This window comes from Hirundo rustica, chromosome 4 (assembly GCF_015227805.2).
Source record: "Hirundo rustica isolate bHirRus1 chromosome 4, bHirRus1.pri.v3, whole genome shotgun sequence".
In the NCBI taxonomy this organism is placed as follows: Eukaryota; Metazoa; Chordata; class Aves; order Passeriformes; family Hirundinidae; genus Hirundo; species Hirundo rustica.
The window spans coordinates 40,818,666-40,837,364 of NC_053453.1; the positions used below are offsets into that span (position 1 = coordinate 40,818,666).

General features: G+C 35.9%; 1 protein-coding gene across 1 annotated transcript in view; it reads right to left on the reverse strand.

The window, feature by feature from the left end:
• The window catches only part of PPFIA2 (PTPRF interacting protein alpha 2), a 335,304-nt gene that overhangs the window by 55,925 nt on the left and 260,680 nt on the right, over positions 1–18,699 (reverse strand). Inside the window, 11 exon segments of the mRNA XM_058420262.1 lie at positions 1,291–1,353; positions 2,284–2,331; positions 2,333–2,416; positions 2,776–2,859; positions 3,278–3,364; positions 12,754–12,789; positions 12,791–12,835; positions 12,838–12,894; positions 14,694–14,806; positions 14,809–14,839; positions 15,461–15,682. Coding sequence (XP_058276245.1) covers positions 1,291–1,353; positions 2,284–2,331; positions 2,333–2,416; positions 2,776–2,859; positions 3,278–3,364; positions 12,754–12,789; positions 12,791–12,835; positions 12,838–12,894; positions 14,694–14,806; positions 14,809–14,839; positions 15,461–15,682 — 870 coding nt within the window.

An 18,699-nucleotide genomic window follows, 5' to 3' on the forward strand; every position in this document is an offset into this window, starting at 1 on the left:
CAAAGAATTTTAAAACAATTTAAGAACAAACATGGGATGAAGATTTAACACTCCTCTTCCTAGAGTTGAAAATGCTCAGTATTGAAAAAGGCTAGGAAGGATATAAGGATCTTCTGTGTCTATAAATAATGTATCTATAAATAATATCAATTTCAGTGAGTATTATTACTGAATTATTAATACATAATTACTGAAATAATATTGAAGAATTTTTAAAATATCTATTGATTGAACAGAATTACTGAGATAACTGATAATCTATTGGTAGCACTTGCCAGTTATTTAGAGATTATTAGTATCTGATGTTATGTTATATCTGAAATTGCTTCATCAGTTTCTTCATCAAAGTGGAACAAATAATCCCTTCAAAAGGGGACACTCAGAAGCTCTGGGGTCAGAACATATAGTGACAGGACAAGGGATAATGGCTTCAAATGAAAGAGGGTATGTTTTAGATATCAGGAAGAAATTCTTTATGGTGAGTGTGGTGAGGCACTGAAACTGGTTGTCCTTTTGGGTACTTTAATCTTGTTGCCCTTCTCTACAAGTTACCTAAATGTAGATGAAAATAAAAATTTCTTGAACAGATACCTCTTTTGTTATTTTTCCTCAATGGTCTTGATTTTTGATTCCATATGATACATTTATATTATTATAGAATGTAACTATATTTTTTAAATTCTATTCAATTGCTTTTACAGGGATTTAATACATTGCAAAAACACTTCAGTGAATCTGAATGCAAATATATTTGTGTATCCTACTGCACTCAAGGCAGGAATAGCTTCAAAACAAAATCCTAGTATCTGGAATTGGAAAAAATATTTATGATCAATTTGAATGATTCACTGAACAGCATTAGGGTTTAATTTGCAAGGAATGAAGAAAGGTCACTTTCAGCTATATTTAGCATAATGCCACTGCACTTGATAAGAAGAATTGCATCAAATCAAAAAATTACATTCTTCACTATGAAAGTGCAGCCAGTTATGCATAGATCTCTGTTAAATAAGACATTTTGGGAATTAAAACTGATAGAAGAAAAACTCCAGAGCCAGTGAATCAATATGAATTTTGGTATTGACTTCCTGAGGCTAGGATATCAACCATGAACTTAGCTCAGAACAACTGTCAGAGACCGTCTAAGGCTATTTATTGCATCTAGGTGATTAAAAGAATTCTCATTTGTGTCAGGAAGATTTTTCATGATGCTGGATAATTAATATTCCATATACATATTTCCAAATAATTCTACATAAACCCAGATAAAATCCCAGTATTTTACAATACCTTATCATGTAAAGACTCTTCCAGATTTTTCCTGAAACTTTCAGATTCTTGAATCAATACATTCTAGAAATAAAAAGAAGAGAAAAAAAATAAGCAAGAAGAAGAAATTAGAGATATGTTAATGTTTCAGATATCACTATATACATGAACACATTTACAAAGTTCATATATGTTGGACTTCGAAACTAAAATTCTTGAATGCTTCGGTTGGATTATATACTCAATTTTAAATGCTGCAAGAATTGAAATATGTAGGAGGAGCATATCAGATCAGATCAGCAAAAGTTTGCATCTTGGTTCAGCTGAGCAACTGCCTCATCCTTACACATTCTCTCAAATTCTTTTGGCAAGCCTGTTTCTTGTTCATTTTGTTTCTGTGATATAAACAAGAAGTGTAAAATCTGAAAATTTCTGAAATACCCTTCTGAAAACACTGAAAGATTCCCTTCAGATCATACAGAAGGTGAAGTAGAAGAGGGAGGGATTAAAGAGGCTAAATACAAAGGACAGTGGCTTTGAATTTTGCAGAACCACATTGTCTTGGTCATGGAAAATCTGTGAATCACATTTCCTCTCCGAGGCTAGATGCTCCTTCTCCTGTGGTAACAGCATTTTACTCTTCCCAAAGGAAGTGAGGTGAAATCAGCAGATTAAAACACCGAAATGATGGCACACCTAAAACTAGTCATTCCTCTGTTCTCATCCACTTTATCTCACTGTCTTATGCAGCCCATCATGCACTCGTCCTTTCCAATCTATTTATCAAGCTCTTGGGTGATAAACATGTGACTCAAAATATTCAGCCATATTCACCGCACTTCTGGGAAGGCACTTGAGCCCACTCTTGAATTAAAAGTTGAATGTGCAAGTTGGACCCCATTTATGATAATATTTGGTAATACAAAATCCACATGACGCCTCCATCCCGATAAAAGCAGAACATATGGGAAATATTTATTAAGCTATAACTTTATATTGCTCTTTGTACTGTACCTTTTCTTCAAGAGCTGCCATTCTCTCTTTCAAGTGTAGCTGCAGACGTTTCATTGGATTCTGTCAAAAGTCTGTCTACTGTATCCGATAATCTTTTGTTGTGCTCCTCATTCATTTTTTCTCTTTGCCTTGCCTTTAATGTAGAATAGATAAAATAGATTGGTAGGGTCCAAAATTACCAAGACAGATTTGTATCATTAAAAAAAAGTAATAATTAAAAGAAGGTAACTGTAACCATCTAAAAGAATTCCACAGGAAATGTAATTACAGTTACTGATTAATGGACATCCATTTCTGTAACAGCAGAATGTTTTCAACTCTGCAACAGCATGTAAATTAGCATATTAAGATGGTGAAGTAAAGTAGGAAGATACTGCCATCACTGCTACAAACAAAACATTTACAATTAGGTAGTTTTGGGTGCTGGAGAACATAATGTGGCACTATACTGGCAAACAAAAAGTGCACAGAAGCTGTTTGTAATACACATACTCTTTGAAGTTCCTGATTCTTCTCTTCAAGTTGAGCTTCTAAGTGTCTCATACGTTCCTCAATGTTTCCATGCCTTTCTTCTGCCTGTAAAAAAATAGAAAGACTCTTTCTGTAATTAGGTATCTTTGGAAATTCTTATCTCAGTAAAGTTTAAACAAAACATAAAGCAAGCTACTACTAACTGCAAACTTAGTTTTCCAAAAATAAATTTTATTTAAACAGGCAGCTGAACAGCATTGCTTGAAATGTGTCAGCTACAAAGGCCTGTTACATCCAAGCACCAGCAAAACATTGGAGTTATTTATGAGCAATGAAATCAGCCAAATGTAACATGCAGACTGTGCATGGTTTGAACACAAACCTGCTATCATAAAATTGTAAGCTCCTGAAGCACTAAACTGCACGATGGTTGATTATCAATTAAAAATAAAAGGTTTAAAAAAATGAAAACAAACCAGATGGATTCTATTCAGCAATAGAAAGTAAAGTCCAGTAGGACTACCTTCCTACGTATGGAGATCATGTCTTGTAGTTTAGCTTCCATAACATACTGATAATCATCAGATGAGGTAGAAGAGGTTGGATCAGACTAACAAGTTGAAGAAAAGGAGAGGGACAAAATTGAAAAATCAGAACTAAAGACACTGACACTGAACAGAACACAGCACAGAATGCTAAAAAGAAAAGTGTGACTGAAAATTTAAACTTTTAATTGACAGATTTTTACATGGAATAAACTACACTGATACTTGGTGAATAAGATGCAGTTGATGTGGAGAAACTGAAAATAATGGAATGCTAAAGAAGCTATCAACCTACACATGGAAGTTCAAGGTTAGTGATGGCTGGCTGATGACACATTACTACAGAGTGGATTCAAAGCGATACTGTCTAATGTTGTTTCTCTCTCTCTCTCTCTCTATTTTCTTCTTTTTTTTTTTTTTTTTTTTTGTAAACTGAACCATAAGAACTGGGCTCTCAGAGACCAACATCAGAAATTCCTGTATTATTCTTCTACCATTCTCTAGGGAATGATTACTGTGCATAAATACTACGTAATGGATTGGTCAGTTACACGACTATGTAATGTCATGGTACTATCCCTAATTTCTAGAAAACAGAAGGATGTCAGAAGAGACAAGGCTCAAGCTTTCATATGCCATTTTGGAACGTACTACATAAGGCCTTTCATCCAAATAAACAATAAAGTTTTCATCCCCTTGAAAAGATCCACCCTGGTGGATCTCATTGGAAGATGATGGTCATCAGATAAAAGAAGAACCTATAAACAAAAATTCATTAATAATAATGAAAAGTTATTACTACATATAGAAATGGTAATCCAACCAAAGATTCATTACTATTTCTGACAGAAGTTGACCTTAATTAGGTGATTTGTGGCAAAACATGAATATTCATATTATTGTCATATCAAACAAGTATTATTCAAAAACAAGAAAAGCCCTTTAAAAAAGGGAAATGCTATATTGGTTTTGTTGCTATGGAAACAGGAATGTGCATAAGGGATATGGAGAGTGCTACTGATGACTGGGTTGTGAGCTCACGCTTGTCAAGTGCTATTTCACTCTGTCAGATTTACCCTCTCTCAAAGAGAGATCTGAACTCCATCTTTAGATAAGCAAACTTTAATAGGCACAAGAAATACTAAGTTTACAGCTGTATTTTTGTGAGACTATTTTCAAATGCTTATCTACTAACGATTTATCAGATTAATTAGGAATAGGTATCAAAGTAATGCCAGATGTTCATAATAACTTAAAATTAACCCATAACTTAAACTCAATAGTACTATCAGGACCTAAAGTTTGTACAGAAAACAATCATGTGATCTAGTAATGTATAAACATAAACTGCAGCTTTTGGTATGAAAACATCCATGTAAGAAAATTCTGCTTTTTATAAATACAAGAATATTGCTTAACTTTGAAGATCACTAGTATGCTTTTCATAGTATATTCACAGAACTCAGATTATTGGAAAATTTAAGGGAAAGTCTGTAATTAAACTCATTTAAAGTGCAGTTCTTATTTCTGATCATGAAGCAGTGATGTACTTGAACTTATTTATTACCTGAAACTATTTTGTCTGTTTATTACATTTGGACCAACAACAGTACTTCTATTATCTTTAACTTATCTCTCCGTTTTACTTATTAGTTTCAGCACACCAGTGCGAATGCACTGCTTCCTCTCCCAAGTGGGTAACTAGAAAGATAGGGTTGAAAAAGTTAAGTTCTTGTGATAGCCTATCAGGCATCTTTCCACAGTGACCAAATTTTATCCTCCTCTGTAGATAATAGAATTTTCCAATTTTCGAGTCCTGGCTTCAGCATTGGTTCAATGCCATCCCTTTATGCATTTCCAAGAGTCATGAGATGACTTGAAATCACCAAAGCTCTGAGAAGACTTAAGTAATTCTACCTCTTTTGAAGCCATTTTCATACAGAACCCCCTGGGGGCACCTTCCTACAAAATTAAACTCCTTATAAGCTTCATTAGCTGATTGCAAAACTTAAAAGCAAGTTCTTATACATCGCTGCTTCTGGTGCCTTGAGAGGCTACCTAGAACGGAGGCTAGACAGTGTTTAAAGGAATAAAGTAGGTATTTATTAAAATGGCCTTTCAAGAACACACGTTGGGCAGTACAAGAGCCTGGTCATGGCTGTACCCAGGATGGATGACGGCTCACACATTTTCACACTTTTATAAATTTTGGGTCCATTATGTATTGGGGTCAATTGTCTTGTCCAATTACAGCTTCAGGTTATGAAGTCCCATCCTCCCAATTTGCTCTCCCCAGTTTGCTGTTGCTCCCAGTTATGCATGGATCTCTGCTAAATAAGACTTTTTGGGAATTAAAACTGATAGAAGAACTGAAGAACTGTTTATACTTTTTGGGTCTGAAGCTGCAAAAGTGTCCTTGGCTCTCAGGCTGGAAAAGGATTGTTTTGTCTAACTAAACTATGAGGAGAACTTACTACACTTTATATGAAATTCAGTGTTATATACTAATGCAGTACAGAATCTGGAAAATATGCAAGCTAAACTTAAGGCATCGCTTCCATACCACTTAGTTGCAGCTTAATGCAAAATATGAAGTTAACCAAAATAAAACCTGTAGGTTCAAAGGGATCTCATTCACATCCTCTGAAATGTGGTGCTGCCAGTCATAACCTGTCCCTAAAAAGGACAGTCTGTCTAGTTAGCTGTATAATTAAGTCTTTTTTTCAAAAGAAAATGTAAATTTTTCAGTTCAAACCAATGTCATAATATCCTATCTGTCTAGTAGATCTTTTAAAATGCAGAAAATAATTGTGATTTAGGTCTAACAATTTTTGGAAAAAGAGAAGGAATGAAATTATTGTCAGAATTTTGTATAATATCTGAATTCTTAGATAGACAACACTCTTGAAAGAACATGATGTTCTCTTAAGATTCTCATAGCTACCTGTTATTTCATAACTTCCTTCTGTTTTAATAATTCAGCAAGGTATATTGTCGCAGTGTCCCTCACACCTAGCAGGCGTTGACCACAGGCTAGCTCAGTTCTGCACTGCGGCAACGTGGATCAGTCGGGGTTACAGGCAGGGCGAGTAACCTCCTCCTGGTGGATTTTTGGTTCCCCACGCGGGCGAGTGGACCTGATTGCGTTTACGACTGCAACGACAGAAAAAAGGGTCGACTCTCTTTGAGCAGGGTAAAAGGTAGTTTATTAAGGGGAGTCCAGCAAGGAGCTCCACCTCAGACCACAGCTGCCCAGAGAGACCCCAGATCAATGCCCTGCGGCCACTTATAAACGGGGGAGCATCCAGGGGTGGTGACAATGGGGTCAGCCGACCAGGCAACACGGGGGTGTAACAGGGGGTGTCAACTTCTGAACAACGAACAACCACAAGAGGGGAGGAGGGGATTCCCTGGGCACCAACCTATCACTCGATGCCTTTCCTGGATCTTTCCAGAATCCAGGAAAGGGTCTCAAGTGACAGACAGGGCGACCCAAGAGGAGAGAGGGGGGGATTGACAGGGGTGCAGGGGAGAAATGATTGACATAAAATGTCTGGTTAAATAACTAACTCATAAGGGGGAAACTATTACAGAGCACAGGGGGGTACAGTGGACTAAACCATTACAAAAATAACTTAATAGCTTAATAAAACACTCTTGCACCGCTACAGTATATGTACTTTTATATCTCTTTGATAAAACAAAGTGACTTAAAAGTTAATTAAACTTCAATATGCCTTAGAACCAACCAAATGTTATTATTCTAAACACTGCGAATGTATTTTATGTTTCCTTCATGTACCATTTGTTCTGAAAGTGTTACTATGTATTACTCCAAGGACCAATTATATTATAGCCAAGATATTAAATAATTAAGCTCAAGTGCTTGCTTTGGCAGAGAGCAAGCACAGGTGCACACTGCTATCTCCTCTGGGCTCTAAAGCTGCTGAGGGATTTTAACCACTGGTTATTCTGTGCCAGCTGCAGGTGCAGCCCCCTGCAGCAGGGATGAGAATCAAAAGGGCAGATGGAAACACATGTACATGCTCCCATCTTCTCTGACTTGCAGAAATCCACCTGCAGAAAAACAGCTCCAGTAACCTCTGTCCCCAGCTGGGTCATACTCCCAAAATGAGGGTTTAAACACCTGCTATCATCCTTTATATTGAGGAAGGTCCTCAACCAGGTCATAAGAGACCCCTCCAAACAAAAATCCTCTGTAGCAAGTTAGCTGTTAGATAAAGGATTTGCAAATCTTTCCCTAAGGGACTTCCCCAGGCCATGCACTTAGGTTTGGTTTACCTGTGGCAGTTACACCCTTTTTTGTTGTCCATGTGTCTTAGTCAGACCCAGAGATTATAAGGAATAAGCTCCTTGAGAGACTTGGCAGCCTTCCATGAAGATACTGAATATGTCCATCTCATCTTTTGAAGCACAAGGCAGAAACTGAGACACCAGTGCTTGTTCATGTTTCTGTAGCAGAATTTCAGGTACACATGAGACAGCACAGACCACTGTGGACTCAGATTCCTAAAGAAAAGCTGGATTTCTCCAAACATGTTTTACTACGAATTAATTGTGTTAAAAACTGTAAATTAGAGCTCACATGACTACTTGCTTGGCAGGCCTTACCTACATTCTTTCTTCAACGTAAGAATTGCATACCTGTTTGCTTCTACTCTTTACAGGAGGATTGATAGGACACATTGTGTGGTATTCAGCACTAGCATTTAAAGTATTTAGCCAGAACATTCAGTTATATATAGATTTGGGAAATCATGCACCTTAAACTGGATTAAAAAATATATGGACAAAAACTAATGATGCCCTGACCCCTATGAGAAACCAGCATGAGTCTTAATATTCACTTCGCACTCTCTATGCCATGGAATAGCCAGCAAAGGTAGTAACAGCCAGGAAAACTCTGCATTGAGGGAATACCAAAGCAGCTTGTGTGATCTCTAACCCTGTTAAACTCTGCTGGTACTCCTGCTGCTAATGCGCCCACAAAAAAGATGTTGCTTTCACATCATCCATTACTGATGTCACCGCACATTTTCTAGGTCTTTGCTTCTTAGTTGAAAGAAAGAAATCCAAATTCAGATGCAGAAATCACTTGTATAATATTGGTGCCAGAATTTTTTTGTTCTGAGTGGCAGGAACAAATCTAAACTTTTCTAAGCAATTTCCCCAGTTTTGAGACCTTGACCTTTGAACACCTGCAGTGTCCAGATTTTCTACTGGCATCTTATGCTTTAGTCTATCCTTGAAACAAGGGCGTTATTCACAAAGAATGCATTATTGAACTGAGGCTATGAAGTTGAAGGTGCAAATAGGTGATCATGGTGATAGTTGCAACAGCTCAAAAGTTATCAGCTACTTGTTCACATCTAACCTGTTACCAATCTGACAAAATGAATTGGCTCAGGTGTCCCTTTTGCTAAACCCCATCCTTTCAGTCACTACATAGTCAACTTTATTTCCCCCCTTTGTTTTCCCACTACCTTCTGTATCTCCAAAGTTAGTAAGGCAACTCATTCAATTGTAGATTTGTCAAATTTGTTTCTTTCATTTCTTCCTCCTATCAGGGCAAAATCTCCCAAGAAAAGCAAAGCAAAATAAAAGGGGTGTTTTTTTAGAGCACAGGATGTGTTGTAAACATGAAATTTTCTTTGGCTTCCCTCCCCTTCAAAGATTTTTTTTTCTAGCCTGTAAGAGGATTTACCAGCTTCTTTTTTCCTGTTAACACACCATATTTTCTCCCTCTCTTGTTCTCAGAGAGGTTTCTGTATTAACTCCCCTCTGCAGGGGAACTTCTTTCCCCTCTTTGCATCCTTTTCATGGCAGACATTCTCCTTTTACTTGTTTTGCAACTTCTTCGCTGCTTAAAGCAAACCACATCCCCACACTGACACAAAACAAACATTAAGTCCCACTTGCCTCCAACTCTTAAGTAATTTTTAATCACCTTTAAAATTATCTGAAGGTGTTACTTTGCTAAATGTGGTTTATTATGATATGGTTTCATCTTCTCCATGGTTTCCTCTTCTCCATCTCCTCTTTCTCTATGCATCTGAAAAAGCATAGCTGGTATTTGTGGTGACCTACATACAGGAATGATGGTGAAAAAATGCCAACTGCTGTCTTGTGATCAGAGAAGTGACTTGGTACGTCTGCTGCACAAGCACCCAGGGGTGATGGACGACTATTGGGAGTGAGTGAATGGAAGTAGGTGGATGCTGGCTGGCCTTACTAGACCCCTCCCTGAACACATGCAAGGACAAACTGTGTTTGAAAGACTAACCAGAAGATTCTGGATGCTCCAGTGTCTGTCCCTTCTGAGGAAAATAAACATTTTCTGGGATAAAGAAAGGTTGATACAGGAGGTAGCTTCTCCAGGACAGGCAAACAGACCAATACTGTGAGAGTGAGTAGAAGGTGGCTCAATTAGTCATGGGAATCTAAATCTTGGGATACATGCTGAGAGCTGTGCTACTTGTCACGACCAGACAGGTACCAGTGTGATGGCCAGGCAGGACAGCATGGTGTATGGGATCATGCTGTTCCAGGTTAGCCTGCCAGAGGCTGACTAACCCTCCAGTTGCTCACCAATGGGCAGAACACAGTGAAAACAAAGCCAAAGAAAGTTCAAAATGATTCAGGTAAATTCATGGGTACTTATCCAAGTTCACTGTATAGTCCAAATTTTTGGAAGTTCATTCCTTATGGACTAGTTTGGGGCATGAAAAAAGTAGCAGAAGAAATATCACTAGCTTATATGCATAAAGAATGGAAAACCAAATAATTTTAAAAACTGACACGATAGAAGGGCCACAATTTGCAGAATCCCAGCCCAAATTTATTATGAGCAAGAATATAAAAATATTTGAATGCAGAACTGCAACATGCACCTTTTAAATGTAGGGGTGGGGGGCGGGGGGATGTGGGGAATAACCACAGCCAAATCCAGAACATATTTGTTCTGGTTTATTCCAGGTGTACATAATTGGGTCCTATGTTTTACCTTTTACCCACAGTGAAGCAGATAACCCACATTACTTTAAAATACATATGAAGCATGTTAGGCTCAACCTCACCTCTTCATATGATTGTAACCCCATTAATCTAAAAGAAGCCACTTTCACTGAGATAGTTACTAAAGGAAGGAGAATCAGTTTTGATGACCTTTTTTTTTTTTTTTTTTTTTTTTTTTTTTTTTTTTTTTTTTTTTTTTTTTTTTTTTTTTTTTTTTTTTTTTTTTTTTTTTTTTTAGTGCAGAAACAGTAATTGATTTGGTAGCTCCTGTTTTACTTGGTAGACATAGACACTGAAGTGATCACACAGCTCAGGTAGACAGGCTTCAGGGATTCTGCAGACAGATAATTCGAATCCTGCAGACAGCGTTTATGTTGGGATAAAGTCCAACCAAGGCAAAGTTAATTAAGCATTACTCAGCCCCCAGGCAGGACTTGCAGTTTGTCAGTGAATAGCTGACTACATTTAAGAGCAATACAGCCAGCTAACTTAAAACTACTTAAGTACGCTGCAGTGATTACAGTGTCCTTGGTTCACAGCCTCATTTACGTGTCCATGAAAGGTAACGGACTTTAAACTTCAGAGCCATCAAAGCAGCACTTTAATAAACTCTACAGTTTGCCAAGAAATTGTATACACGACACATAGGCCACAGACCTATTTAGCCTATTGGCCAAATTATGATATTCTTTTTCATGTCATATATTCCAAGGCAGCACAATTTTAAACTGAAATACCCATCTTCAGTTTTTCATGTAATCACTGAGAAATGAACAGAACCAGCATTATAACCTATTTCTCAGAGTTTCCAGCTTGGCAAAACCTTTGATCTTTAAAGTGAAATGGGGTGGTGTGTCAGCTCTGTTCACAGCTCTCTAACCACATCCTATGAAATAATGCAAGAAGACAACAGAGATGTATATTGCAGCTTTATGGTCATGGTAACAACAGTATCTCATGGAAGTCCCTGAGTATTCTGCATGATTGAAATGGGATTTCTTCTTAACAATTTTTGTCATTAATATATGTTCAGGGAAAATGCAGTTGCAAGAAAAGACATGCTTGAGACTGCCAAATACTTACTGGTGGCTAATTGCTGGAGTATTTATTCAGGAAAAATCCTCTTAAAATAGAAAACAGTATTTTTAAGCTACTGAGGGCATTAGAATATATGATTATTTGCTGAATCAGAAAACAATTGGGAAAAAAAAAAGTTAAAATGCCAAGGGATTACTCTTCTGTGCACCTGAGTTTTTATTAAAATCCAATGAATTTATTTGGTATTTCATGTAGCTCTTTTGCTGATTCTACTTGCCTTCCTCTCCCTGCCACCTCCCCCAATTTTCAGTCTTTTTTTCAGATTCACACCCATTCATACTGACCTAAAGTGACACTAACCCTTGATTACTAAATAATGATCTTGCCTTAGTAAAAAATAACCCACACAATTCCCCCCAACGCCTTCCTTTGTTTCTTCTGCTTAACTTAATTCCTTAAAAATCAGACTTTATTAATTAACTGCTCACATATAAGGTTTCACTAAAAATGGAAAACATAGGAACTGCAAAAAAGTCCGTCAAATTTAAAACAGCTCGGCATATAAATAGAAGCATTCTTTGGCAATAGAGAAAGGAAAGCTTAGATAAATCAGAATGATATATAATATAGTCTCATAAATGCATTTTTCTTTGTCTAATTATTTAAGAGATGAAGAGTAAACCTTAAACTGAAGAATAAAATATTGTCTTTATGAAGCTGAAAATACTTGAGCTATAGTATTTACTACATGCACACATGAAAGCATTAGAGGCCAAATATAAAAAGCACTGAAACCTTTCTTTATCTTCTTATTTCTCTGTAAGAAAGCAGCCATATAATAAATTTATCAGAGAAAAAAAGGTTTGAAATCCACTGAGTTCCACATTTTTCTTTGCAGATATATGATACAAAGAATCATTCAAAGGAAACCTTGTTAACATATACTGGAAGTTGTTTTCATTTGTGTTGCACAAATGAATCCATCTGCCACCAGGATTTGATTTATGGCACTTATTGCAATAAAACTAGATGTTGTTATATACATGGTATATGAAAACATCCAGAAGAACTAAGTACCTGTAGGAAAGGGATTGCCCTCACTGCCTGCCCTTAATGAGTCGTCCTAGAGTAAGTAAGGCTCAATTGTAATGGAATACGTGACTCCTTGTAAGTATCGCCTAGGCTAATTACTTTTCATGTCATCAAAATGCTAAGAATTACAAACACAGCATTGAAACCATTCCCGTGTACATACTTATCAAAAAACATTTCTTCTTTCAAATTGGCTTGATGCTACCTTTGCTTTGTCCTTGGGGTAAGGAATCAGGCTGCAAATCAGTGTTAAACAATGGGGCTTCTGAAGTGAGCCTATTTCTCATACCTTAGTCAAAGCTGCAATTCTCTGAGCCAGTTCACAGGCCTTCCACTTCAGGTAAGGTTTCAGCTTTCCTCAATTGTCTGCTGGCAGCTTCTGCTCAGCCAGCTCAAGACGCTCTTGCAGCTGTCTATTTTTGTCTTCCAACTGAAAGCCAAAGATAGATAAACAAGTATTTAAAACAAAAAAAAAAAAAAAAAAAAAAAAAAAAAAAAAAGAAGGATTTTCCTTATGATAGCAAACAATAGCAAAACTCACTAACAGGCAAGACACCTCTAAATGTGGGGGAGCTTACTGGAGAAGTATTAACCCCAGCACAGAACAATGGAGGCTGCCAGTCTTACTACTCATCTGAGGCTCAAGGATCTCACAAAGGTTGAATAAAGGGACTGTAAAATGGCACTAATTAAGAGAAAAAATCTCCACTGATGGAAGCAAAATAATAGCACCTGGTTGCCAGTAAAATGAGAGTTTTCTATATGGAAACACAGCCTATCTTACAGAAAAATCTACATATGAGCTAGAATGGGAAAGAAGTACAATTCTGAAAGGATAGGATTCCCAGAATAAATCACCAAACATAATTTTCTGAATGAATGGCACCCATATCTTATGAAAAGTTAAAACTGACATTTCATTCATTACAATTAAATCTCATTTCACAGAGGTGAAATTGAGTAAGCTGTGATAACTTTTACAGAGAAATAGGAGGACTTTTTATAACCGCAGCATTTCTGACCCACTGAGATGCACCACACATTTAAGATTTTTCAACATTGCTGTTTTCTTATTCAATCCAGGTGATACAAGACAAAATGAAAAAAGGAGTGTGATTGTAGATTTTTTTAATCCTCCAAAAACATGAAAAGCTAGGCTTCTCTCATCTCAATGCTGCAAATCAACTTGAAGTCTGACCATATATACTCTCAACCTAGTAGTTTTCATTCCTGCTTTGAGTAGGCAGAACTCTGCAGCGCAGCATGACTTCCACTGGCAACAGTAAGAACTCAGATAACGAGCATCTTACTTCTTCCATCAGTGGGTGTTTTTTTTTTTTTTCCCTGGAAATTGAAGATACCTCTTAAAATAGTCTAAGGAAGGTGGCAAAAAGCTGGTAGTTTTAGTCTGAAGGTTTATTTCCCTGAGGACATAGTCAAATACATATATACACACAGATAACAGGGAGATGTCTGCATGTGTGTGCGAATACATCTGCAATTATAGAAGCAGAGCTTATCACATCACACAGGCTAATTTCCCATATAGCAACTTTAAATTGTTTTAAAAGACATGCTAGGAAAAAAGAATTGTAAAATTGAGGCTGGGTTTGAATGATGGAATATAAATTATATTCACTTCATGTTTGATTTCAGTTATATCATATTCTTCAAATTACAAACCAGTTTTATGTTCCATTTACACATTCCCGATTTGGAATCACCATGGAAACAAAGTACCATGAGAGAAAGCTGCACAGTCGTGTTATAAGCTTTCTTAAAACATATTCACAGTTAATTTAGCTTTTAAAAAATTTATTTTCACTCTACTCATCTGCAAAAATTATTAGAATATATTTTATGCAAATTTGATCTTTCCTTCAGAAAGGAACTTTCTTAGTTCAAGCTATTTTTTAGAAATTAAAATTCCAAAATTGTTATAAAGGAAGCAAGATATTCTACTACTTAGGGAATAAGACTGTGTGTGCTTATGCAAGACTCTATCAGAAAATACAGTTATTTCCCAACATTTAATATGCACATTGACATTATTGTTCACAGCTGTAGTAGTTGATATGAAATTTAGAGCTGCTGAACATTTAGGATTTTTTAGATTAACTGATTTGTTGAGTAAAACTGCACAGATTAACCTATGGAAGCTCTTGTAGTAAATTGACATTAATTTTCATTGTGTATGAAGAAAACAACTAATTAATGCAGGTACAGTACCTGACGCAGGATGGCTTCCTTGTTTGCTAGTTCATTTTCTAGCTTATCATTCATGTCATGTATGGAGGTGGATTCTCTCTGAGCACTGAGGTAGCGCTTCTCCAGTGTAGTTATCTTTCTTCCATATCCTCCTTTTGTGCCATTGCCTAATGTGACAGAAAAACCCCCCATAAGGAACCATGCAATTAAAAATGCTACACAATTTATACCAGTTTAATTTTCATGCTAATAGTAGACAGGAGTGTAAGGTATGTTCAGCAGTAAATCTTCAGTTTTAAAGAGAATTCTTTGGGATTTCTTCTAAATATGATACTGAATCACAGGATCAGCTAGGTGGAAAAGACCTTTGAGATCATCAGGTCCAACTTACAACACAACTCCACCTTGTCAATTAAACCATGGCACTGACACTATACCCAATCTTTTTTTAAAAGCCAGTGTAACAGAAAGGTAACTAATGCACACTAAAATAGATTCTAGAAGCAAACAATCCACACATATTGATAACATCTGCCTAAGAGATGATATACTGAGAAACACCCCCAAATTTAAGAGCAGGAAGGAGGTGTAAAATTAATTTTTCCTTTCATTTATTGAGAAAAAAAGAAAAATCTAGTACTATTTCTTAATTTAAATTTTCTGTCTCCTATGGGCTTTCATCAGTGCTCAACTTTTGCTGCTAATGTACATTGGCCTCTATCAGTTTGTAGCAGATATCACAGGGACAACAATCAAGAAATATGAGGTAAGCATGATGAATTCCTTACCTCTCTAATGTCTCTCTGATATTTACTGTTCATTTCCTCTGTTTTAATGAGCTCCTTCCTCGTAGTCTCTGCTTCCTGCTCCACCTCTCCCACCCGAGAAGACAGTGCAGTCAAACGTTCCTTCATCTGTGCCATTTCATAGTTTTGCTTTTCCAACAGCTCCTGAAGTTCAACAACTTGACTGGCTTCATCATTTGAGTCTATTGAGCCATTTGATAGACGCTGTTAATGGAGAAGTGACATTGACTGATTATCTTTTCTTGTGGGCTGTAGCTAAAGAATTTCTAAAGCAAAGATTATTTAACAATTACCAAAGTAACTAGGAAGGAAAAAAACATTTTCATGGTAGATAAGATTAGTGTAGTTACAAAAAAAAAAAGCAGAAGATTAATTCATATCAGTGTATTCCAGAATGTAGCATCACAGAGAGAAGTAAACACTTGCATTAAGAACAGAATACTAGACATAAAATGGTTAATTTGGCATTATGACTATTTGAGTTCAGATTGCAATAATACTTCTAAAAATAACCAAATTGCTTTCATTGGTCTTAAGTAAACTTACACTGCATTTTAACTTAAGTTAATGTCATTTGCAAAATATACTGTGCTGCAGACAGGAAACAACATTAATAAACCACAAACTCAGTGTACTAGAAAGTGCTTTCAGTCTGGACAACATACTGGTTAAATTTACATTAGAAACAAGTTCTGCTGAAGTTATTTATGTGCTGCTGAAAGCCTTGGTATGAATATAGTTATTAAAAAAAAAAAAAATCAAGATTCCTTAACGCATGCTGTATTTGGGATATGTTCTCAGCAATATGATTTATATTGCAAATAAATGATTTCAAGATAGATGTGCATTCACCAGCAGGACTTGCTGATACTGCCTCTTTACAACAGATATTCACATTAACCTTTTCCAACACAGGCTAAGCCTATGGTTTCATACAAATTTACTTCTCCCATGTTAAAAAAACAGGCATAAAGACCAAACAAAATCAGAAATATTTGATTTGACCTGCAACATGAAAAAATAAAACTAAAGTGCCTAACCTGTCATTAACTTTCTTGATTATGTACAATTTTATTGGCAAAATTTGTATTAGGAAACATAGGAGCAAAGCAATTTGCTGTAACTATAATTTTAAACACCATATTTGTCCTGAAAGGTCCTTATTTGTCCTTCAGGTGATAATGTGTATAGAATTCCTAGCTGGGTATGAGGGGAAACCAGCTTTCGTTAGCACTTTGTATTATTATTGTCAAAATGTATTTATATGGAAATCTTCTAGCACAATTTAGGAACACTATTTAATGGCTTTAACAGTATTCTTTTCTCAATCAGTCACAAAATGAACCCAGATCAAGATCACCTCTCCTACTGTACATCACTGAATAAAATTACTTAAAAAACTCACTACATCAAGTAACTCAATTCCAAAGTTGTATTCTTTATACTACCGAATTATATTTTAGTTATTTTATGTTAGCTGCTGAACCATTGTTGATCTACTTTCAGGACACCATGCTAAGATGACCATAGCAAATTAAAAACTTATTTACAGTTAGTTTGGTATTTTGAAAGTGTTCAATTAGTCTGCTTGAATCAAAATGCTATTAATATGCAGCAGTCAAACCAAATAGTACTCAAATACTCAAACAGGATAAGACAGCCAAACAATCATACTTTGAAATTTCTGAGGATTTAATATAAAGATTTTATCTATGATGATTTTATCTAATTATAATCTGTTTTATAGTTATAATCTCATATAGCAATTTAAGCAGTTTTCACAGGTTAGCGATTTTTATCTTGCCTGGAGTTTGCCCTACAGCTCTATGAAGAGCAGTCCAGGAATGCTGCAAGGTTATAATAAACCAAATACCAAATCTCAAATGTAATAAATGGCATGTGTTCATGTACCTTATGTGACATAAACCCTGATAATTTTAAAATGGCAACCCGTGGTATCTGGGAGTACATTCACTGCAAGAGAAGTAGTCTCTTTTCATTAATTGTAAAAGTTTTGGCTTTTCTTCTCTGCTAAGGTCAGGGTGAAAAATACATGGGAAATGTAGGATCGAGTTTGGACTTGGAATGTTTATTATCTCTTATTTGTTTACAGTATTTACAGACTCATGTACTGTGAGCTCTAACTAGCATGCTAGGAAAACGTGCTAAAATGGAGTCTTCCATTTTTTTCTAAGGTTATTTATGTGATAATTACCCAATACCAAAGTGACACTATATTATTTGTGGTTTTGACCCAATAATGACCACCCAAGGCCCACAATGCAGACCTTTTTCACCCAATTACAGAAAACCACCCAAACCCATGAAGAAGAAGGAAGATGAAGGTGAAGAAGAAGGACAAGGACAACACCCCAAATCCTCCATCTTGACTCATCTGTATTACTGTACACTAAACCCCCAAATTCTAAGTTTCGAGGACTCCAACAATTAATGAAGCTTTTTACTTCTAATAACTAAACCACACATAAATTTAAGATATGAATAAGTAAACCACATATAAATTAAATCTGAAAACCAATTTTTTTCTATTCATTTAATTAGTATCCAAGATTTCTGGAAAGAAAAGTGATATTGAAATTAGATTTTGTCGCTCACCACTAAACAATGCTGCAATTGACAATTATGTATGCATGTATTTTGATCTATGCACATTAACTTTACTCATAATTCTTTGATGAACTCTTTTCACATAGTGGTTTAATTCTGATCATCGTTTGACTTTCCTTTACATTTTTCCTGTATTCATATATACAGGTAGCTGGTATTTAAAACTTCCAACTTACTAAAAACATAATTTTAATTTTCCTTAGTAAGTTCAGGATAAAACAAAAAAGCTTTCTGTAAAGACACAAATAAAGTTTTAAAAACTCAGTTTAAAATCTGGTATATTTAGAATTTTGAAACATACTTTAAAAGTTTACCAAGGAATTTTAACTGGCATTTTGTCACTTTTATGCCTTGTTACTATTTTGTGATATATCCATTATATGGGTACATCATATACAACAATCACTTCAAAAGACCACAGGTAGAAAGTTATTAGGTACTAATTTGAGAAATAACTAATATAACATTTCTCAGTTTTTAAGAAGGGTTTTTATAAAGGGTTATGGCAATAATTTCCCTTCTCTCCCATACAGAAAGAGCTTGAACAAGATTATGAAAATATGCTATGTCAGTAGAAGCAAAAAGACATTCTG